The sequence below is a fragment of the Acanthaster planci genome, linkage group LG10, assembly GCF_054643075.1.
Source record: "Acanthaster planci isolate LZ-2023a linkage group LG10, COTS_SCS, whole genome shotgun sequence".
Lineage (NCBI taxonomy): Eukaryota > Metazoa > Echinodermata > Asteroidea > Valvatida > Acanthasteridae > Acanthaster > Acanthaster planci.
In genome coordinates, this window is record NC_141786.1 from 18,929,395 (window position 1) to 18,952,942 (window position 23,548).

General features: G+C 40.7%; 2 protein-coding genes across 3 annotated transcripts; both read right to left on the bottom strand.

The window, feature by feature from the left end:
- Positions 1-4,254: 4,254 nt before the first annotated feature.
- On the bottom strand, positions 4,255-18,238 carry usf2 (upstream transcription factor 2, c-fos interacting). Of its 2 annotated transcripts, none has more exons than XM_022253669.2 (8): positions 17,836-18,238; positions 13,475-13,518; positions 13,134-13,207; positions 10,843-10,986; positions 9,217-9,376; positions 8,265-8,352; positions 7,217-7,367; positions 4,255-6,549 (listed from the first exon to the last, which is right to left on the bottom strand). In XM_022253669.2, exons 1-8 carry the CDS (start codon positions 17,865-17,867, stop codon positions 6,328-6,330), a joined length of 915 nt encoding a protein of 304 aa, XP_022109361.1. In that variant the 5' UTR covers positions 17,868-18,238; the 3' UTR covers positions 4,255-6,327. The 2 variants fall into 2 exon arrangements, with proteins under 2 accessions (XP_022109361.1, XP_022109360.1); XM_022253668.2 differs by having other exon boundaries at positions 4,255-6,552; positions 17,836-18,234.
- A 1,720-nt stretch (positions 18,239-19,958) lies between these two features.
- On the bottom strand, positions 19,959-23,326 carry LOC110989354 (uncharacterized). Its single transcript, XM_022253682.2, has 3 exons — positions 23,136-23,326; positions 22,149-22,248; positions 19,959-21,312 (listed from the first exon to the last, which is right to left on the bottom strand). The coding sequence occupies exons 2-3, from the start codon at positions 22,216-22,218 to the stop codon at positions 21,020-21,022; spliced, it is 363 nt and encodes a 120-aa protein (XP_022109374.1). The 5' UTR covers positions 22,219-22,248; positions 23,136-23,326; the 3' UTR covers positions 19,959-21,019.
- Positions 23,327-23,548: the final 222 nt, after the last annotated feature.

Below are 23,548 nucleotides of genomic sequence, written 5' to 3' on the forward strand. Positions count from 1 at the left end.
CAATTTGAAATATTATATATATATATTTTTAGGAACTGTAGTACCATGCATTACAAGGAACGATTCCACGTCTGTACTATCCCCCTTACACTGCGCATGAGTTTCTACACCAGATCTTTAATTTTCCTTGAATCAATCACTTCTTCATAGCTTGAAAGTCTTGCCTCGGCGGCTGAGATGATGTTGCCTGATGGTGAACCAGCGAATAATGCCCAATATGTCCCCCATGGCAAACAATAATCAAGATGCCCACAGTAGTCATAATTATTTTGTCATTCGTACAGAGGGCGCTATCGAGAACCTGAACCAAAAATCCACGGCAGCAGGCCCAGAGTTGTTTAAAGAGAATTGTGACATGAGTGTCTCACTTGTTGGAACCAAATGGTGGATTATGCGTCAGTGTAAATGTACATGGACAATAAGCAACACAATAGCAGCATGCTGCTCTACACACAATAAACAGACATCTTGGTTCTGAAATCTTAAGTTGACACTACTCTATACAGCATGGGATAATGTTTTTTGGGGGGTTTCATGTCTAAATCTTTCGCTTTTGTTTTCTCTCATTTTTTCTGGGGCGGAGGGAGTGTGTTTCGGCACCCCTTGTCCTCTTGCAACGCCCATCTGTGTTTGTCTTTCCACCCCCAAAATAGGGCCTTCGAATGAGCAAAATACCAAGCTATAGAGATTCACTTTATGAAGGCATGTGATCTGCTCGACCATACAGCACTTCATATATGGATTCAACTCCGGCTATCATTCCTCTTATTTCCATTTTTCTTCCGCATCACATACAGAGTTCGATACTGTGGTTCATCTTAATCTGAACAAGAATTGACGTGTGCTGTTCCACAAGGTGCCAAACTTGGTCCCGTCATTTTCTCGATAATGATCAATGATGCTGCTCTGATCATTAAAAACAGATAAAAGTATGTTGATCGCCTCACCATTGCTGAAATCACCAACAAATCACGGACTGGCGACATACAAATGCATATCGATGCCTTGTCAGAATGGAACCAGTTAAACTCAATGAAAACGAAAACTTAGAAACACAAAGTGGTGGAAGTCAGCTTCCTTTGCAGTGGTGATCTCCCTTCTGTAATAACAACGAACAGTGGCAGGTTCTGGAATCTGTGTCCTCACTCAGGTAACTTGGAGTGATCACGCAGTCAAATCTCAGATGGGATGCTCATGCCGTGCAAATGACCTCACGCGCATCAAACCGTCTGTACATCCTCAGCAGGTAGAAGAGTAACGCTGTCGATTTTAATTACGAGTTTTGTCCTTACCCGACGTTTATTCGAGTCCCACCCGAGTAAGCTGGTGATTTTTTTTCGCAAGCTCTCGGACAAGCACTGAGTATGCAGTGTTTATGAATATACGTCGGGTATTGGGCAAAACCCATAATTAAAATAAACATCTCCTCGACGCAAAGTACATCTTGAAAACAATGGTGCCTGGCTGTGACGTCGTGCACATCTGCCCTTGGATGGAATCCTGCTCGCCCGTTTGGAGCAGCAGTCTAACAACACAACGGGGCAGTTATTGAGACCGTGCAGCGTAGAGATCTCCGGGTTTTCCTGAGAGGCATCGCTATGAAGTCTTTGTTAATCAACCTGGGCATTTTTTTCCTTGCCTCTCGAATGACTGAAATACTTACTGATTTCGCTGAGTCGCTCTTCTATTCCACAAGATATCGCAATTTGCTCCCCCTTGAATGTCGGCTGAGTCTCTCGATCTCTCGAACTGGACGTAGAAACTCTCGCCACATCCACTCAGAGATATCAATCATCCAGTATCCGAGCATTAATGACACTATTAAAGTCAGCACTCTAACATATTTGTACATTTGTTTGTTCTTATATTGTATTCTATTCATAAACATTTTACCTAAATCATTTTAGAATGACATAACACGTGTTTGAGGAATTATATTTTATCGAGGATTTAAATTTTGCCACATGTCGCCAGGTCTATATGTATTTAATATGTGATAGGATCGATTAAATTTTACAACTGCCTTATTTCCAAGGTATGACGTTGTCTCTTTTATTTAATTTTGCCATCTTCTAGTGTGAGTTTTTTTAATTGAATAATTTTTAGGGGATGGATCCTGTCAACACTCAAATAACTTTTTTCTCGTAATTACCCTAACTGTGTGTGCCTTACTATTTTTAATTTTTTCAAAATAATATTACTGTTTCAACATGAGATTACCTTTTGAACAGAAGATGGCAATGTCTGTATTGTTTGCTTGTTTTTTGTTTAATGTAAAATTAAATGTCTATTGCTGTAATGTAAGATTACCGCAATGTAAACCGGCTATGTTAGTCTCAAGACTATAGACCATGTCTCAGAAATAAAACCAAGTTGAATTGGACTGAATAATGATCAGTTAACTTGAAAAAAAAAAACATGGAATCTAATCCTCCCCCCCCCCCAAAAAAATCAAAACAAAACAAAACAAAAATGGCTTGTCAGGTTGCTACCGATGATAACCCCGTCCCCAAAAAATCCTGGCACCACCGAAATACCTTATGCACGTGAGGTTTCGGTGAAAATAGAAGTGCGTCGGCAAAAACTAGTCAGTTATTTTGCTTTCACAGCATACAACTTTTATTTTACCAACTTGCATAGACTGCATTATGTCATGACACGGAAACGGTTAGGTACGAGCGTCATTAATGTTTTCATGACAGCTTTGACTACATGGTCGCCCTAGGTAACCACTCAGTACTCTTAATTAACCAATCGGTTTGAAGGCAAATGAATAAGGATATGACTATAAAACAACAAACAGCGAACCCGAAAATCGACAGTGTAACACCAAAGAGGAAGGACCCTCTATGGTAACACACAGGAAGTTTAGAAGTTATTTCAACCTACAGGGAAAAAAAACGAAAGACAAGGTCCATGTCGTGCAGTTCCCGAGCAAGGAAAAGTGCTTAGCAAGACAAGTTTTATGACTGGTTCCTAATCGAGTAAACCTTTTCCACCGTACATACATTCAAGGAGTATTATCTGCTTAGTAAATGGCTTAGTGATAATTGTTTCTGATAATTCTGTATAATTTCCATACAGTTCTATGACAAATTCGTTTGTCCAGTTCGTTATAAGTGACTTCGTCATACATGCGGACGCGCCACGATTTGCAGGCTCCCATTGGACGATCGCTGAAGTTGTGCGGTAACTTCCGGTTCCATGTAAACAGCAGTGCAGTGCAGTGGTTTAAAGTGAAGTGACGTCACACTTAGAACCGGATAGCGAGTTTTTCTTTTTTCTGTTGTTTCGCGCGCAAAAGCAGCAAAAGCTCAGTCTTCATACTGTAAATTAAAAAAACAAAACAAAAAACGAACGTTTGAAAAGACCAATAAAACTGTATTGGTAATACCTAGACTGTAATACAACTAGTTTTAAAAGCTTTTATCATCTTTGTTCACCATATTTCGGTAAAGGGTTTATATTTACACCATCCCGATTTTGCATTTTGGCTATTATGGCCGGTGTTACTGTTATTGGCATCGTCTAGGTTTTAATGATAAATTTCCCCAAGAGTCTGTTGCATTGTCACTCCTAACCCCCACCCCCGCCTTTGCTACCTGTTGGTGTTGTTACGAGCTTGAAATAAAAACAGCGCAAATCAATCATTTGGGAAGCTGTAGGGAAAAGAGAAGATTCCCTGGTTAACCTTACGAAAACAGTTTCATAATGAGTGGGGCGGATACATGTACACGTCTCTCGCGGATTTCGAAATTCGGTATCGACACGGTCCTCCAACTTGGATGTTGAGTTTCTGATTTTTGACGGTTACGATGGTTACCGTCCTTATGCGACGGAACCGAATCAAGTTTCTTTTATTGTATTTCGTTGTTAATTTCCCCCGTTTTGTACTGTGAATTCGGGATACTGGCGAGAAGGACTTGTGGGTTTCTTTTGACAATCGAGAGGTCATTCCCCATTTTACAGTGCACGGCATGAATTCCAATTTGCTGAGAACATTCCAATATCCGTTCTTTATCCTCAAGCAATATCTCCGGCAAATCGTTTGCTTATTTATTAAATAATCACCAACTTTGAGAGGGAAATTATCAATACGTTTGATCGAAGTTGAACATCGGCAAAAAGCATTAATTATCATGCACAGGAGCAATGTTCCATTTCGATAAAAAAAACAGGGAAATCGGGCACAAATATTTACAAATATTTATATTTTGAAACCAGCCAAAACAGCACTGTACAACTTCATGCCTCTCAACCTGTACAGCATTGTTTTATTCAATAGTCAAAATCCCTTAACCCTCTTTCAAATATCAATATCAATACCGTTTTGAAAAAGTTATCTTTAAATTAATTTAAACTGTACAATCTTATTTCATATTCACACGCCAACGGTAAAATTACTTTGAATGTGATTTCGAAACTAAAACTTCCTTCCGGAATGAGGCTATGTATACCAGACACATCCGAGTTAACATGTACACAATTCTACATTCTACCTTTCTTAACTTCTAATACCAAGTGGAGAGAAAGTAACCTTGCGAATAAAATTACATTAATGATCTTGTCTTGCTTTGGCTGTGTGGCCGTAGCCGTAGCCATGAACTGCTCAGCAACCTTGAAACGACTCTGTAGCCGTAATGCAGTTCTATCTTAACTTACTAGCAGCAAATGATTGCAGCCGTATTTTACAGTCATAGTATTACTCTGTAACGGCTCTGTAGCGGTAGTTCTGCTATATAATAGTGTATATAAATAAATGGCTCCACAGCCACAAAACCTCGACTGCGTGCGATAATGCGACTCTACACCAGTAATATGACTGCCATGCAGTACTCCATTTCTCATTCATTCTTCATTTCTTTTTTCTCATTCAACTTGACCGGCAATTTATAATTTTTAACTTTTCACTGTGTTACTGGAAACAGAATCAAGAAGTCCTTTGGCCAAGCATTCCGGAAAAACCTGTGGATCGATGGCCAAGGAGAAAATTTGAAAGATGCACCAGAAAAATACTCTAAAAGGAAACCCACAGATTAATAAAAGGTGGGATTGGAACCTCAGACCACAAAGATGAAAGGCAAGAAATGTAACACGAACCAAACTGGTCTAGTATGCTATATGAAAATTCAAAATGGTCTCAATATGAAAATATTTTGCAAGACAATCTTGCACTTAATAAGGAATGATGAGCTATTGAGGGAATCTGAGGGGATATTGGAAACAACAGGCTGTGATTTGTATGCATCTTCAACAATGTATCAACATGTGGCAAATCTCTAACAGCTACACATACACGTACATGTCAAATAAACTTAAAGAATGACAAAAAATGTGTGTGGTTCACTGTAGTGTGAGCACTTTGCTTGGAAAAATATTACTCTCATAAGTATTTACACAAATAATTTTGGCTCCTACAAAATTATTTAATAGGATAAAACAAAGGAACCATATTGAGTTTTGAGGGAAAACATGAACAAAAGAATCAGTCTTGCTGTCTTGCAGGTATTTGAAATCAAAAACCTGGAACCAGAAACTAAAGTTTGCTGTCGTTGCTACTACTCTAAAAGATCTACAAAAAGGTGTAAAATCTAAAAATAAAAAACCACAACTTAACACACAGATGCTGTTGAATGTGATTTTTCAAGTCAACAATAACAACTTGAATCAAGACCAGAACGTACCACAAATAACTGTAAAAAAATAATTGTTACAACTTACCACTTTCTCTCTAATAACGTGATTCAAACTACAACACATGCCCTGCATGGAAAAGTTGCAAACCGAAAAAGACCTCATCTTAAAATTTTGTGTTTCGTGTTTTATATTGTCATTCAATGATGGAATTTTTCTTGAGATCAGTCATTTCACACCTGAACTCATTACGCCTTTGACAAGAATGCTGTTTTGGAACAATTTGGATCGCACACGCATTTTGTAAAAGGGATGACCTTGTATAGACAGATACTTTTAAATGGAATTACATGTATCTCTGAATGCTCATGCATCTCCAGATGCCTGAATGTGCCATATAACAAATGGAGTATTCCTAAAAAGGAACAGAAACATTCCAACTTGTGAGCCAATCCCTTACACTAATTTTCTAATGCATGTCAAATAGCTATTGATGCAGCGTGGTAAGCCAAGCAAATAACAGCTTCTACAAAACTCCAGGCCTTTCAGGAACACCTCCAGATTTTTGTACCATTGCCTCTTATGTTCCCTTGGAGGTCATCCAGCACTCACTATATCATATCAGTATATGATATGCTGAGTGTCAGTATATTACACACTGCAATATATACGTCAGTATATTATATCACAGTCTTAGGAGTTGTCCATAGTAGCACTGACAATTTCAATTCCGTGCTGCTGCAATTGCGCCCTCAAGAGAGTGTTCTCGTTCTTGAGTTCCTCCACCTGTTGCCGTAGCAACTCGTTGTCAACAGAGATGCGTTCGTGCTCCTTGACTGTTTCAGCCATGCGGGCATTTGAGGTTCTCAGGTCGATGATGTAATCGCAGGTTTTGGATAAAATACCACCTTTGCTCTGCTGGTGAAGTTAAAGAAATGAAAAAGAAACCAAAGTGAGAGATTGGGTCAATCTCTTGGAACAATTGGGAAAAAGCTTCAGACGACAAGGTTACTGAAAAGAGAGATAATGCATATACATGTACACTGTAATACATTTTGCTGTCTGCCGTCATCAGTTAGTCCACCATTTTTGTTTTGTGCGACATGTATCAAACATTTCGCAATTCAACATTGTAACCAACGACAGTAATAATCCAACTCAACATTATCCAATAAAAATTTGAAATAAACTCCTAATCTTGTTTTAGTTCACAAATTGCAGATCTTGTTTCCACATACTGGTAGTCAGGCAAGGCCGAATAAATTTACAGAACTAGTGAAAAATGACTATTTTCTGCATTATGCAATTTCATGTGACGTCACAGGCACAGGGAGTAAGATATGCCAACTATGTTCAAGCACACATCGTTATTAAGTTACATATGATGTTGCAATTAAACCTATGCATCACACTTACCCTCTTTCCTGGCAAAACCACTCCAAATGTAATCTTCCACTGTAGCTAGACGTTATACTGCACTGCACATTAAGAGCAGCCTAAAACCTTTTACTGTGACCTGTGTAATTCCCCCAGCAGAATGTTATCCTGGTGGAAGAGAAAGGGGTCGCTTTGTCATTCTTACCTGTGATTTGCCTTGGTCCGCAGCACATTCAGGAACCAGCTTGGAAAGTTTAACAATCCAGTTATTAATCTTGTCTCTCCTCCGGCGTTCCACTTCATTATGTGTCGCTCTTCTCCTGTCGTCCCTCGCTGTGCGGGCTCCATCAATTTTACTACATTGATGGAAAAGACAGAAACATTTTGGTTGGTACGTCAGTCATCCCCTCTCAAACAGTACAGTCTAGCAAAGATCACAAGATATTTTTTCAAATCCTGGCTATATTTCTGTCTGCCTTATTCTAACAACCTCAAATTTGCAGTTTTCAGTTAAATAAAAATTCACAGAGCATTCTATATGCTATCAACAAGAAGTATTTAGAATAAGTTGAGCCCTGCAGGCCAACATATACATTGAACATGTACAAGACGTTTCCATACCCAAAACAAGGTCTGAAACGTGATTTTTTTCATCTGGTGAAGAACAAATAATTTGACAGACTGGTATTGCAGCAGTGATGTCACGAGGGTTTGTGCATAAAGCATATATACAGTCGTGTCTGACACCAACTTCCAACACTATGACAACAACTGTTTTCACACTCAACTCTCACTCAATGTTGGCAGGCCTATACGTGCACGAGTGAACTAATACATGCCAGGGTGAGTCCTTTCTTGGCCTCCATGAGGTGACAAAATAATACCATCTGCATAAAATGTACAGTCCCCCTGCACAGACGGATCAATCACAAGCCAATAATCTACCAGCCAGGCTTATCTCTGACTTCATTGGTATAAAATAAGTGATAATATAAATTGTTTTCCTGCCAGTCTACGGCAGGTTGCTCCCAAGCTAATGTACACATGTACGTATCCATTCACACTCCTGGATGGTGAGACGCAAATGGGAGTAAAGTGGCTTGCCCAAGGACACAATGTATGGTCAGCAGCTGGATTCAAACCCCTAACTCCCTAAGCTTGAGTCAAGCCTTTACCGCTAGGTTCCACTCCTTCCCCATGTCTACTCACACCCGGGCCCCGGATTCAACTTTGACCCTCTTCCCGTGACTTACGGAGTGAATGTGTGTGTTCTTGGGGCAATGGTTCTCTGGGCAGCTCCTTGCAACACATCTTGAGGTGACATCATCACGTAAAACTGACCTGGAAAAATGACAAGACGTACTGAAAAATACACTTCCATCATTGAAAAGTTGATCAAAGTTGATCTATGCCCTTTTTGGCAGTTAATCCGATACAATCCAGGGGAACGAATGATAAGGAAACGCTACACTTGGGTGATATGACTTTGAAAATGTCTGGGTCTGTGTTATGCAGCGTTATTTTTAAAATATTACTTTAACCACTTCATGCCGGGGCATTTTTCAATGTTGATGATGCTGGGCCGGCATGACTATCATTTTTTCCGTTTTCAAAATCCTTCAAAAATTCACCATTTCATTTAACGGTCGTTTATAGCCGCACCAAGTAATCTTTAAGCACTACTCTAAGTTGACAGGTGACCTTCATTGACGCTCGAGTATTTCAGCCAGGCCAGCAGCCTTGTAAACAGAGCCCAGATTGTGCAGTATTGTATAACTGTCTTTTGTTCACGAACCTGGCTTAGTGCACTGCTGACCTCTTTTCAATAGGGGCCAGATTAGTGTGCAGCGGTGCTGTGTGGCTCATCGCTGCGGTGGTGGAGCGCTTTTGTCCCCAGTGGTAATCCGCTCGCTCTCAATGCCCCAAACCCTGGTATACGGTTTCAAAACAAGGCTGGATTTTCACCAATTTCGAGAGTGAAAAATGTCGGTAATGCCCAGCAGCCTGGCCTTTTGTTCGTAGTACGGTCTTTTGTTACAGGGCCCTGTTTCCTTTGTCCGAGTTCGGAGATCCCGGCCACCCATATAAACCATACGTCTCCGATCCCAGAGTCCCCGGCAGAAAGTGATTAAAATTGGTTCAGTTAAGACTTACTTGCACAATTTTGTACAAATTTTCTTAAGTAAGAATAAGATGAAAGCTGACCTCCTGATGCGGAGGCATTTGCTAGAGATGCCTCGGCTTGTTGTGTGATGATGCTAGGATCGGTGACCACGGCAGAGGTGGGGAAATAGGTAAATCTGGTCTCGCCAGCAGGTGCGTCTGAGGTCGGACTCTCACCATTACTGAATGGACTCTGAATGACCTGGATGAGACAAAAGATAAGCCGTGTAGGAACGTTATGGCTATGGCTAAGATCAATACACCTCCCTATGGAAGTCACTGGAGAGTAGCAGGTGAATTTCACATGTTTTCGGTTACATGTACAACCACAGCTCAGTCATTTAATGTAGATACGACTTAAAGCCAAGTTTGATTTTCCATGGACATACCGGTATGCTGGTAAATGTAGGTTGAGTTGTTTAAGCAAACATACATGTACTTGAGAAGTTTATCAAAAACTTATTCATTTACTCCAATTCTGTGAGCATATTCATAGGAATCTTTCAAAATGTACAAACTACAACACTAAGTGAGAAATTTCTTTTAAAAGTTCAATAGCATTGGCACTTGAAACCACATGTAGACTATATTGTCTGAGAGATACGGTATAGGCTGATTCAGCAGAATGCTGCACACAGAATGAATCAGCATCTGGACGCGGAAACTGTGGCCAATCAGCAGGTCTTTAGCAACTGCAGTCGAGTCAGTAGACGGCTGTTGACCAATCAAGAGCCTCAATATTTCTCACTGACAGCTCTCACTGAAAGAGGCTGCATCCGGGAGCTACATGTAGGTCTAGGTCTTTGCTCCTTTGGAAATATGCGGAGAAGCACAGAAAACAGACCTAGCTGTAGCTCTGGACACCCGTTTTGGACACAGCCTGATGTGTGAGCTGGTATAATATATGCATGCAACCCAGTGCCCCACTGGCAGCAACCCAACTGTCTGTGTGATGTCAGTGTACTGGTATTCTACCCCCATCCACCCTTCCTACAGGTATGCTCCACCCACCCACAAAAAGTAAACTGCTGAAAGCCATCAACAATGATACATAACTGATGCATAAGGTATGAGCCACAGACTGTGTCTGAATTAATTTGGCTAAGGCTGCCAATTACGCATAAGTCTATGGGAAATGGCTGCAGCCGTTCAGATTCAGCCTTAGGTAGATGTTGGATAGTGGGTGTGGTCTGTCAGCCATCAGGGATGCATTATGAATCATCATGTGACTATGATGTCACAGGAATCCATCAATCAAACAGAGGGATTAACATTTCCTCTTTGGTTACAGTCTCTAATCCCAAAGGGCTGATCACTGTACAGTGTCAAAGCACTGATCCAGTGCTTAGTCTAACAAGTGACAATACCTCTAGCTAACAGAATGGTGAGGGTGGTTGGGTGGAATTACAGGTAGGTGGGAGATAGGAAATGATGAGTGGGGTAAGTGGTGGTGAATAGGGTGAAAATGAGGGTGAGGAATGGGGAGATATCTCTACACAAAGTCCATGGTGTTTGTAAGGTTACGACTGTACACGCACCTTAGTAAACATTGGACTTTTTAAGAATTGGTTGTCAGGTTCTGGACGTTTAGACCTACTTTGGCAACACAAAAGCGACTCGGGCATAGGAAAAGACTTGGAGAAGGAGCAACGAATGGATGTATCCTACCTGAGTGACTGCCTGGCCGCCTTGTGGGAATGATGTAGTCGTGACAACATTGACTGCCGATGTACTGTTTGTGGCATCAGGGTCCACCTGCACCACTCGATATGTCACTTGGCTCTGTCCATTGCTGTCCGTTCGAAATTGGTACTGCCGAGAGAATTTAGATAGGGTGCATTCGATTAGCTTCCCTGAACACACCAGTGTTACACTCAAGGGAAGCCTCAAAATGAGGCTTATCGAACGCTGCAGTGTGTTTTCCAAGGCATTCTGGGATAAAGGTCAAGTCCCCGCCTCGTTCCATCATGTACGTCCATGCTCGAACAGTCCATCCGTGACGTCATTACACTCGGGCAGCCTCCAGAGACCCGCTCGCCAGCTGGGGTAGTGGTGGCTGACACCAGGGCAGGCACGAACATCACGTGATGGCTAAACGAACGCTCTCGTTTAAGTTTGACTTACACGTGTAAGCTAATCGAACGTACCCATAGAGAGATCTATTGTATGTGATGAAGTACCACACAACATGTATGTTACATGCATACACTTACAGGAACCAGTTTTTCAACCGGTTGTTATACCAAAGATCAGGAAATTTGGGAGTTCAAAGAGCAAAGACCAAACTTTAATTTCATACAAATTCAGGTTAACTTAAACCATAAATGAATTCAAAAAGGAAAGTTAATATAACTTCACTGATGAGAACAATGCTTTACTTTTTGTATGCATATTGGCCTTTTCTCTGAGGAACAGATTGCAAATTCAGAATGGACGATGAAGGAATCCAGCCTTGTTGTGCTGACAGGGTTTAGGATGCTAAGTCCATACAACCAGACCATGACATTATAAATATTTGCACAAGCATCTATCTCGCAAAGACATCTCCAATGCACTTTTCTTCCAATATGTTTCTTTTTTAAATTTCCAAACCATAATCAAGGTCCAGAATATCAGACCATTTTATCTTGTTTATCCTACAGCTGGGTACCTGCAGAACTCAGGTTATTATAAAAATTGTGGAAAACTAATTTTGCCACATCAGAATTCCTCGACTTTGCTCTACAATTCAAATCAAGAAACTGTTTTTGAAGCATGTCACAGATGCCTTTATTACAACTCTATCAGCAATTAATTAATGAAAAGATGTACAGTCGACTCTCGTTAATACGAGGGCCTTGGGACTTCCTAAATTAGCTCGTATTATCCGGACCTCGTCTTACTGCCGTCCAGCTGGACGTTTGTATCACCAATCGACCATAGGTAAAGTGTACATGTGTACGAAATCTTGTAACATCTGAGCTCGTATTACACATTTTTTCCCTCATGGGAATGTGCACAATTCAGTCGGGACGGGCAAATATGCTCGTCTAAACCGGAGTCTCGTCTTACCAGAGCTCATATTACTGAGAGTCGACTCTAGTTTGCTTTCACCAGAGGCTTTTTTCATAACATACAAAGGCATTGTGGGAAGTCAAACAAAACCACACCATTTTTTGATTGGTTATTGCATAATTCTTTTGCATGTCTGAATACGTGTACAGTAGGCATATCAAGCCCTATTCGAAGTGTCGTTATTTAGCAGTTTTCTTGACAAGTTGTTTGATTCCAGATTGGGGAATACCATGGATCACTCTCTAAAGCAGTGACCACTTATCACTGCAATAGGAAGATCACTGGATACTTTGCAAGCACTCATTATCTCATCAGGGTTGCTGTGTAACTTAACTGCAAACCGATACTGAAGTTCTGACTTTCATTCTCTTGGATTTTCCCTTCAACTTCAAAACTAAGCCTTCCTTTTTTTCCATCAATTCATGGCTGGAACTTAAAGATTCTAAGAGTGCATTCACAATCAAGACATACACGACACGAGGAGAGAGTAAAATCCAGGTTACTAAGCATAATAAACAAATATTTCGAACTCAAGTAAAAGTAGTTGGTCAGCATTTTGGTTGAGACAGAATTGGCCATCTGAATTTATTTTGCATTCATGTATGTACTTTTCTAATTTTAGAGTGACATGTACATGTAGGTACATGTACATGTACATATATGTACATGTGTATTTCCACTGGAGCAACGACCTCGACCTGCAGGAAGCCATACACGTACCGGCAGCTCTGACAACAGATTTGTATGCAGCAGTTGAACATTCCACATCAACATGGCTCTTTTTAGCCAATGAGGGGGTGCTTCTGCTCGAGGCACTATCCGTACATAATAACACTGAATTGAACCTTTTTGCCTCCGTCTATTTTGGAGTATAAATTCTACAAAACTTAGAAGTGTGCACTTACGTGAATGTTTTCAGTTCCAAACGGCGTAGAACTGGCAATGACGGTGGTGTCTTCAGACCCTGACCCAATCTCCCCTGTGAAGAAGTTTAAACATGAAACAGCCATCTATTCAGCACTCAAAACAAACACAAAACAATCGTATAGCTTTGGCAGAGCTGGCAGAACTGGTAAATTTCTAACATTTGACTATTGTATCAACTTTTGAGAAAATGGTGACAGATTAAGAACACCACATGTGTAGGGGTCAATCCCACTATTATTAATTATATTCACATGGACTTCAGTTTGTTTTTGAAATTTGTGTTTTAGCAATCACCTGAAAATATTCATTACAAACTTACCATCATCTTTGCCTTGAAGTTCTTGGTCACTCTTTTCTTGTCCACTGCAGGAAAAAAATGGCAAAATTGTCCAAAATTGGTGTTCTTCAGACACAAACAACACCACACACAAAAGACACACAGCACTGAGAAGTACAGTTTAAAAGGTAACATAATGCAACAGGAAATGTTTAGTTACACTTAAGCTGACTAGGTCAAATTAGTTATGATTTCCTACATGTATACTAGCAGTCGGCACTTATTGCAGATGTTTCTAAAGTTTTACAATCATTGGGCCAAAGCAATTGTGTCATTTTATCAAGCAAAGGTCACAGGCTACGCACAACTTTGTCTATAAAGAGCAAAACAGTCAAAAGAAGAATTGTACCTGCTAATTTCACCATTCACAGCCATCATGTTCAAGGAAGTTTTTATTTGTTCTCATTTAAAAACTCTCTGGTGACCGCCAACTTTTCTGTGTGCATTTAACGTCTTAGATTACAACAAGGTACAAGTATACTGTATCTCCAAAGAATAAGTAACGATCTCAAAAAGCATGCATTCTGTTTGGTCTCCAACAGCAAGATTACTCCAATGACTCAGTTTGAGTGACCTCTACTCAACTACAGGGGTGGGAGGATATGTTGTACCAACTATTACCATGTCTCACAAAAGCCGTACGCTCACGTTTTTAGACCTGAAGATCGGTGCGATTTTTCAAACATGCATCTACATTGTATGCTTCGTGAGACAAACGTGACTGATATCTATTTATAACTTCCAACTCATAGGTGTTTCTATTTTTGAGATGGAGACCAGCCAACTCACAGAGCACTGCTTGACTGGCCTACATTTGTTTTAATATAATCTTGCAGAGACTTAGTACCCACTGGCTGTGGGAAGCATCCTCTTTTGTTGGCACCCCTTCAGCAGAATGAAAGCACTTCTCTTGAGCCATCTAATTGGCTGATACGCAGCATGTGCAACTTTGAGAATGAAACACTGTAGTAAAGGAGGGATGTTCCTTTGAGTAATCTAATAAGACAGACTGATGGGAACAGGAAGTGATACATGTTGTCGTGGTGATGGTAAGGAGCACCTGACATGAAGTAGCGGACATGTGACTCTGATCTGTCGAGGATGGAAATCCCTAAGTAAAAAATTTATAAATAACCCCAGCAAAGGGTTTTATCCAAAGTTGGAACAACGCCTTGTGCAATGAAAAATTGGAAAAAGGGACAAGTTTTAGAAAAACACCCATCTCCAGCATGCTCGATAACATGCATTCAGGATGCTGAGAGTCCATGTACACCATGCAAGGGCTAAATCCACAAATGCTGCATTTCCGCATGTTATGCCGGCCTACATTTCCTTTTTCTTTGGCAATTAATCAAACACCAGATAGTAAGCTACCAGTACCCAATGCCACAAACTCACACACTTTACTGGTGTTGAATTCTGTGTAGTAAGAAAAGGTAAGTTCATGTTACAAACCAATGAGCAACATAACCTTTCTAAAATTATTTTCAACAAGCAAATTTTAATTTTGCAAGTTCATTTCAAAGCATGAAATAACAGTCTCTTCCCTGACGGATGCCACGGTAACAGCATCCCATGTTATCCACACTTGGATAACTTTAAACGTTTAATGCTACATGTATATCAAATACAAGTACGTGTAGTTTTCATGTATACATGTACATTTGCATATACACATACGTGTAACTGCAGAAGGAGACAGGCAATATCCATTGCTTACAGCCATCAAAACAGGACAAAGCTAAGAAAATGCAATGTGGGTTACATTTCCCAGCTATAACCTTCTGTAATTTCCCAAATCCTTGACTGGGAAAAATGTTTTAAGGGTTTTATTCTGAAGCACAATAAGCATTGCACATTCATGCCTCACGTTTCCTGTTTTGTGTAAACCGGTGACTTCATGGAAATTGAGAGGAAAAAACATGTACGATCAGATCCACACAACACAAAGATCAATCTTTTCTCTTCGAAAACAAGGAAAATCCAGGCATTATATTTACTCCAGCTGCATTTCATCAGAAAGTTTCAATAAATTTGGTAAACCACAAGAGTACATGTAGGAATGCTATAAAAGGACGATAGTCCACTACGCTGAGGTTACTTCTCTCCGATCAGTGTAAATGTTTTCTACAATGGCCCCAAGTACCACATCTGACAGTGATCCCACAGGAGATGCTGGTGATGCATCTTTCACGCTGTGGCAAACCAGAGATGTTTTACGAGTCATCATTGCCTGCCTGGCTGTGCTCAGTAACAGCATGGTGATCATTGTTATACGGTTGCGGCATCACATGTTCCGTTCCTTCACCAATCATCTCATCTGGCATCAGGCTGCCATTGATGCTGGGTCAGGTGTGGTGCTTCTCCTTTATACTATTGGCAAAAAAATTCCAGCGATATTCGTTCTGAATCAATCCTCAGAATCAAGTCGCCGTGATCAGCTGGTGTGCCATTTTGTCTACTCAGAGGTCTTTCTCTGGTATTTTGAAGTGGCCTCTACCTACAATCTTGTCATCATTTCCCTGGAACGACTTGTTGCCATCTGTCACCCAGTCAGGCATCGTAACTCCTGGACCCGCGATAAACATAAGTTTGCCATAGTCGCAGCCTGGAGTATAGCCTTTGTCTATGGCTTGCCTATTGCCTTCTATTTTGAGCCACATCAAGGTTCTTGCCGTGCAGTGGACTTACAGCTCGGGGTGCAGATTTTGGTCGGTGTAATGAGTGTGACAATCGAGTATCTCTTCCCTCTATCTATCATGATATATGCATACACCAGAATACTCATCACATTGACCAAAAAAATCAACAACTCTGCAGACCGCCAACACAACACGCTGACCAAAGCAAAGAAGAACGTTCTTGTCACAGTCCTACTAGCTAGCATTATGTTCGTCATCTGCTGGACACCAGTCGAAGTTGACCACATAGATGAGCTTTTCTTTGCCAACAGCTTTGGTCAAACAACCTACGACATCCTCACTGCATTGCTGGCTTGCAATATGATTGCCAATCCGATCATTTACTGCTTTAAGTACGAGCATTTCCGGTCGCAGCTCAGGTATCTTCTGAAGAAGCCAATTCGAAGGAATCCAGAGAGCCCTGAGCAGCACATGAGCCTTTCCATCACAGCCAGGGAACTATAATATGCCCCAAGTTCGCAATGATTACATCAAACCTGTACCTCATGAATAACGGGCATACATGTACATGTAGAGTCAGCCTACAGCATATTCTTTGCTTTGTGCCTACAGGACTACCTTATATGGGCATCCATCACAAGGTAGCAATCTCAGTACCAAGGGCTACAGTTTGTTTTGCTTTTCAAGTTACTGCTGATACAATAAAAACCTACAATGTAAATAAGAAATGAAGGAAAACGGATGAAACTAACATTCACACATTCCTAATGGTAAAAATGCATCAAATGACCGCGTATATCCCTATGTACATACATGTACATGTATTAATTGATAATGGCCGCTGAGAAGTGATAATGCTCGCTGCATGAATCATGCACTGGTACATGGATATGAGACAGTTTAATCAGGTCTGACTGGTCAGGAGTCTGTCATGTCTGTGTGCGTGCGACAAACCACACGCATGCCAAGTTCATTGAAGGGGATTCAACTGGATGACTTTCAAAAGGCATATACCACAAATGTAAAATGGACGGAGGTGTTTGGGAAAGTAAAAGTAAAGTCTTAGAACAAAATCATTGGAAATCCATCACACAGGCATATTGACTTTTGACTCTGACTAAAAAGGTATTTATGAACCGGAATAAATATGTGCTACTTGCTCAGGAGAATGAATGTTGAGAATGCCCTTGCCTGCAGCTCGGGCATAAGTCACATCCATTCTCCTGAGCCCATCTTCATCGCACGTTTAAGACTGGCCAAGCACATATCTATTCCCTTATTAATGAGGTGTCCCCATTACGGCCTACTGTCAATTATAGGCTGATGATACTAGGCCTAGGCCCCTACATGTAGGTCCTTTTAATTATCATGCTTATGAAAAACTAACACGACTACGGTCCCCCTTTTATAACGTGTATAACAGCACGCTCAAATGACTACACATTTGATTTGACCATGGAGGAATAAAACACAATGTTTGGCACGTCTGCAGTGGTCTGTCTGGTAACTTACTGTTAGTGGACCATATCGGCATCGTGATCGGTTCGCACTACATTTCTGGCGCCATCCTTGGATCACTTTATCAATCGCGTTACTGACATGACTGATGCACTTCTCATAAAAATCCAAGGATTTTTCTGCCACTAAATTCCTTCATCTTCACAGCTTGACCCTTCCGAACGGACTAATAACTGTCCTTACCTGGGTTCCAAGGCCTGTTCTAACATATCCATGTGGTTTTGCTGAGAGAAGGGACCGCAAACGAATCAGGGAGGCTGCAGTAAGTCACGGGGCCAAACACTGGGTCATGTGGGTGTACATGTGACATTGAAACAAAATGGCCGCTTCCTCATCCACCTTTCCATTCTGTAGCGTTATTTCGTGCGCTTTTACATAGGGTGACTATTCACACACATATCGCTCCGCAAAGCGAGTACAAATTTTCATCTTGAAAAAAAGTGTCCTGTTCTCAATACTGAGTCAGTGCATTCATATTATTCAAACTTTCAGTATGCTTCGAGGTGGAAAATGAGAATTCCTCTCTTGACTGACAAGGAATTGCAGTCTGTTTTCCGGTTGGCGTAGTAATTATCTCCTGAACTGGGTTACGAGTGTGTGAGGTGGCAACGATAATCGAGAGACATCATGACACCACCTGATTCTGACCAATCACATGACTTGGATTAAAAGCTATCACATGAAAAGTATGTCAGCGTTTCACGAAAAAAGTATTAGATCATTAGTGCTTGGGGCAAAATTCAACTTCTTTTGTGGCATTTTACATCGGGATTCAGATTTCGAAACCTTTGACAAATGATTACATTCTGTCAGGGTTGTACACGAAAGGGGCGTTAAGTTTTAAAGTCAGTTGCAGCCTGAGAATTTCTTCCCAAGCGCGGCTTACAGTACTTGGAACTGAGCTCCCCCCCCCTTTGATTTGAAGCTTCGAAATAGCGGTGATCGAAAATCAATAGGCCTAAAGAACACAAGTAAATGCATATAGACTGGCCAACAAAATTTGATTTACCCCAGAACTGTTAAGACTGGGGTAAAAATTAATTACCCCCCCCCCGAAAAAAATCTAGAGCACATTTCCCCTAAAACCACGTGACTTTTTAAATTGACTTGTTTTCACGATTTAAAAAGTATATAATATCAGTTAACACGCGATCGAATACATAAGAATGAGCATTACAATAGCAGTTTTAAAACAAAAACTACGTCTTTATTTCTGTCATAAGGATCATTTTGAAATTATATTTAAAAAGACAGGGATAGATCGAATGTTAATTACGAAAATTTCTCTCAATGCCCAAGTTAAAGAGTTGGTTTTACACAAAACAAAGTATTTTATCATATAATGCATCAATCAAATTAGTGATCATCAAAACTCCATCGCTATGTCGCAGCAGCAGCGTCGCAACTAAACGCAGCGAAATGTCCTCTTCACTTAATTCATATGCAAACTATGAAGTGATCGATCAATTTTTATTGTCGCAACGACTGGCACGTTACTACCATCATCAACTTGAACTGTTGACCCCACGAATGCGCTACTTGTCGCATTATTCGTCACAACCATCATCACATCCACTCACCATGTACTCAGTTGTACCGTGGAGCTATAAAAAAGGGATCGACTCCGAGCTCCATGGTGACCCTCACCTTTCACCGTGACCTAGGGTGCAGTCTACTAGTTCTGGCCAGCTTATTAGCATTAAAAGTACCCCCTCCAGTATCTTTTTGAAAGGAGACTGTCAGTTTTGCCCCCAAAATGGTGAGATTGTGTAAATCGTTGCCAGGAACAACTTCCTGGCCGGGGTCTTCTTTTTTGAGCTGTCATATGAGAGCAGCCTAATGGCCAAAGACTGCGATTGAAAAATGATTCTACGTGACGGAGAAAGTTGAGGGTTGTCACTTGAAAAAAATGGCTGCAATCAGACTTCAAAAAATCCCTATGGGGGGAGATGATTTTGTTTTGTGGGAATAATTTAAAATGTAATTGGTTAACCCACAAAAAGCAAAAAGAAATTGAAAGATTAGGGACCAGCCAATAATTTGATTTGCGTTTCAGAAACCTACAGGGATGTTGTATGCATGATGTTATTGGGCCCTGACGGAACAGTGCTGATTTTACACTTGGATTAGTGCAGTGGGCTTGGATTAGTGGACTGTACCCATCATGATGCAAGCTAGCTTTCATAATAAAAGACCGTAATGAGTTCTATTTCTCAGTATGGAAACATTATTGTATGGGCTACACACGAGCAGCTTAATGACAGCGAATATAGCCTAAGTAATGTTCTGCGGTTCACATACTAGTCCATGATGACGGTCCAAGATCTCAGTTTGTCGGCGTAGTGATCCCTTAACTTGATACAGCGCAACTTGATGAATGGATGACGAGTTCCCGTGATGCAATGGTATAAGCATGTGCATAGAACCACAATAGCCCCCAGTCCCCGAAATAAAATTGTCCCCAGAGGCCAAGTACGGAGTGACTATAAAAAGAGTTACCTTTAGTCAAAAAAGGGTAAAGTCTGCTTAATAGCAATCATAGCAAAATGGGGTGCACAGACAGAAAGAATACAATGAGGGGTTGATAACACAGATAAAGATCGGAACAGTTTCTGCAAAAGCCGAGACGGTATGCAAACCTGAATTTACACGCGACGATAAAAGCTTTGAACCTGTGTTCAAAATATTTTCAAGCAGGTACGTGAATCCAGCGTAGCGGTCAACCGCCCCTGCTCTGACACAAAAAATAAGTAAATAAAAACTGAAATATCAATAACAGTATTCATTTTTGCAAAGTGATATCCTGTCAGGGTAATTATTATTTGAACATCAGAAAAAATGAAATGTTTGTGCCCGCCTGTCCGCAACAATCGGGTCCACAACAAAATCTGATGGGTCTGATGCACCCGAAAATCTTGGATCTGCATCTACCAAACTGACTTCTGTACGAGCCAACAGATTATTACAAACGGGATAAAGCTTCAATTTTTCTCATGGGAAAGATAACTCCTTGCCGCGCGCCTACTGACGGATACAAAAGCAGTTTCCATCTGTTAACACGAAAAGCTTCACTTTGCATGTGTGAATGTAATTCATTGTAAATTCCTTTTGCCTTGGTTAATTCGAACAACGCTTGATGTTTTTCTCTCCAGTTGCTGTCATTAATTGAACATTGCACTTTTTGTACAGAAATTGGCCGGCTGGACTGTGTAGGCCCATGTTCCTTCCTCCATGGTAGGCCACCTCCAAATTCCTCTTATGGCTCCTTCTTCATCCTTTCGGGCAAGTGTGAGCGTTTCGGTGTCCAGTCGTAGTCATCTGAAAGGTGTATTTCTTAAAACTGAAGAATCTCTGTAAGATTGATCCCCTAAGAACATTCAAAAGCGTCTTGGTACTTCTTCACAAGGTGATGGCCAATGTCATCTCGTCCGAGCTCGAACATGGCATTGGCAAGATCGACGGCTGTTTCGTGAGGGGCGTTCATCTTCAAGCTTTTCCCCCGCCAGTCCCTCAGGACTGCGAAGAGCCGCTCTTTTGGTGGGAAACCTCTCTCGATGCTTCCGATCCGGTTGTCGGGGAGACCGAGGGATTGCGCCACCATGCGCCAGTCGTTGGAGAGGCTTGAGGCGATTCGGAGTAACTCTTCGTCACACAACGGTCCTTTGAAAATCCGAGGAAAAAGTCTTAAAAAACCCAAAGTTTCATTGACAAAAGACAGACTAACCAGTGTGTGTAACACTGTGTGAAAATACAAGGCAAAACCAGATTTGATACGTGCACGAAGTTTATTTTGTTCGTTCTTTCTGCAGCTTTTGCGGGGCATTTCGGCCCCCGCCCACTGGACAACATTCTCGAAATATGTTAATTCTCAAGCACGTCACCCTGCAGTTTATCATTTTTTTCTCCGTAAAACGAATCGGTTTAGTGATATTATTATAATTTGGAGGCACAATAATTTTACTCCCAATTTCAATCCAATGAAAATGTTTCAATTTATATAAATGCATTTCGGGAAAATGTTGCGTGCCTTTTCGTAAAAAAAGTTTGGTAAAGTCGTTTGAGGGGTACATTTATCATATACACAAACCTTTTTGTTTTCGTGATATGCAACATGGATTTTAATGTTTCTCGTCTGGAAAATTGTATGCTCAATAACAATGGAAGTCTTATCTGTGTTCCAACTTCCGTGGAATCAGACTTTCAATGATCGGAACTCTCACTCGGAAACTTAATATAAAAAAAGCATAATTTTCCAAAGAGCAAAACTCCTTGTCTCTCACAGATGGAATTGTTTGCTTCATAGTTATCGAATAAATTCTGTTGACTTCCTATCCTACGGAATGGTTATTTTTCTTGTGTGAATCCCAAAGGGGTTTACTCAAATAGTCTTTGGTTTGGCATCGCTTTGTGCTTATTTTTGTGGATGAAGGTACATGCTGGCTGTCATTGTTTGTCGTCTCCTTTGTTAATTACTTGTTTATTTGTGTAATTGTTACCTTTTGGTGCCGTGACGGGCACGTCCGAGCATATTCCGTAGTATGTTGTCGGGTCGCCGTATCTTGGCATACTTTATAATGTCCCAATGACGTCAGAGGACTAAAGAGAAATCATAACAAAACGATCGACTTTCATACAAAATTTGCAACTGAAGGAATCTTTTACAAACATAATTACAAACACTACGTTTATAGCATTTTGCACGGCCATGTACTGAAATTCTGTAAAAACAAAAACAAACAAAGTTTGTCATAATTGGCACCCAAATCTGAAGTGAAAATAGCAATTTGGCAATCAAAATTGAAATTAAATAATTACACTGCAGAAAGTATTCTTCCCTCTTTCTGTTCGTTTCAGTCAGTTGAAAGTGGTGCTATTTCAAGAGAATTTGCCCCCCCCTAAAAAAAAATTGCGAAATATTAACAATCAGCGCAACAGCACTCTTATCATTAGAATTTTGTTTCGGAACGGCTGCATTGTGTTGTGGAGGTAACTTCGATTTTGTCTGTACACCGCACAACGGCTACGAGGTTTCGATCGCTGCAGCACTATATCCTGCATGGCCCCATTTTACAGGGAGAAATCCGTCATAAATACTTAACCAACTTCATTAATAACAAATACAGGCAAAGAAATCTACCCGTTGTGATTTCTTTTCCACTTCTAACAGAACGAAAAGGATTTTCCTGCTATCGTGTTTTGATCCCTAAAATATATTTTAATACAGAAAATAAAATATCGCTATTACAGATGTACTAGCGAAGTTAAAGCAAAATCCGGGGAGATGTTTTTCATCAGCAGGTCTCAATCAAAGTTGTTAAGACTCAATACGTCTTTATTAGATCTGTGTTGAATTCTATTCAACGATTCTACACGAAAATCGAATCTAGAACAGTCACCGATGTCAGTTAAATAAAAGAAATTTTTAACTCTGCGAATTATTGATAAGATTAAGATGCTAAAATACATAATGATGATTTACTTACCTGATCTCATACACTGAAAATATTTCCAGTAAACACCGCTGTAAAATAAAGTGTCTGTGTTAATTTTGGAGTTCCTTTAGTCAAATGTCAGATTACCATATGTCATGCATGGCCGTTTCCCTCAATGTGCACGACAGTGCACGCTGCCGGCATCCACAGTTGTGATGTAAACAACTTTACGGTAGCTATGGGCTTAAAACCGCCCGAGACAGCGTTGAACAGTGTACGACGCGCTAGCTCAGCGGGCACACTAATACCCTTTGCCCTCAACTCGATAAATCGGCTTTTTGGCGGTCCCAGACAATGGTAACTATTTGACTAGCGAATTGGCCGATTATAGCTGGCTTGTCGCTCACAATGCGATCAAAGAAAATTTACTGACAGCAGTGGGAACTTAATATGTCCTTAAAAGG

What these genes read in the sequence shown, in the direction of transcription:
- usf2 (XM_022253668.2), bottom strand. Translation starts at nt 17,867, where the DNA reads ATGGATATGTTAGAACAGGCCTTGGAACCCAG. An exon ending in GCGGCCAGGCAGTCACTCAG is followed by an intron (nt 9,377 to 10,842) that starts GTAGGATACATC and finishes TGTCTCATCCAG; the next exon opens with GTCATTCAGAGTCCATTCAG. An exon ending in AGAACACACACATTCACTCC is followed by an intron (nt 7,368 to 8,264) that starts GTAAGTCACGGG and finishes CCATCAATGTAG; the next exon opens with TAAAATTGATGGAGCCCGCA.
- LOC110989354 (XM_022253682.2), bottom strand. Translation starts at nt 22,218, where the DNA reads ATGCCAAGATACGGCGACCCGACAACATACTACGGAATATGCTCGGAC. An exon ending in GCCCGTCACGGCACCAAAAG is followed by an intron (nt 21,313 to 22,148) that starts GTAACAATTACA and finishes GGATTTTCAAAG; the next exon opens with GACCGTTGTGTGACGAAGAG.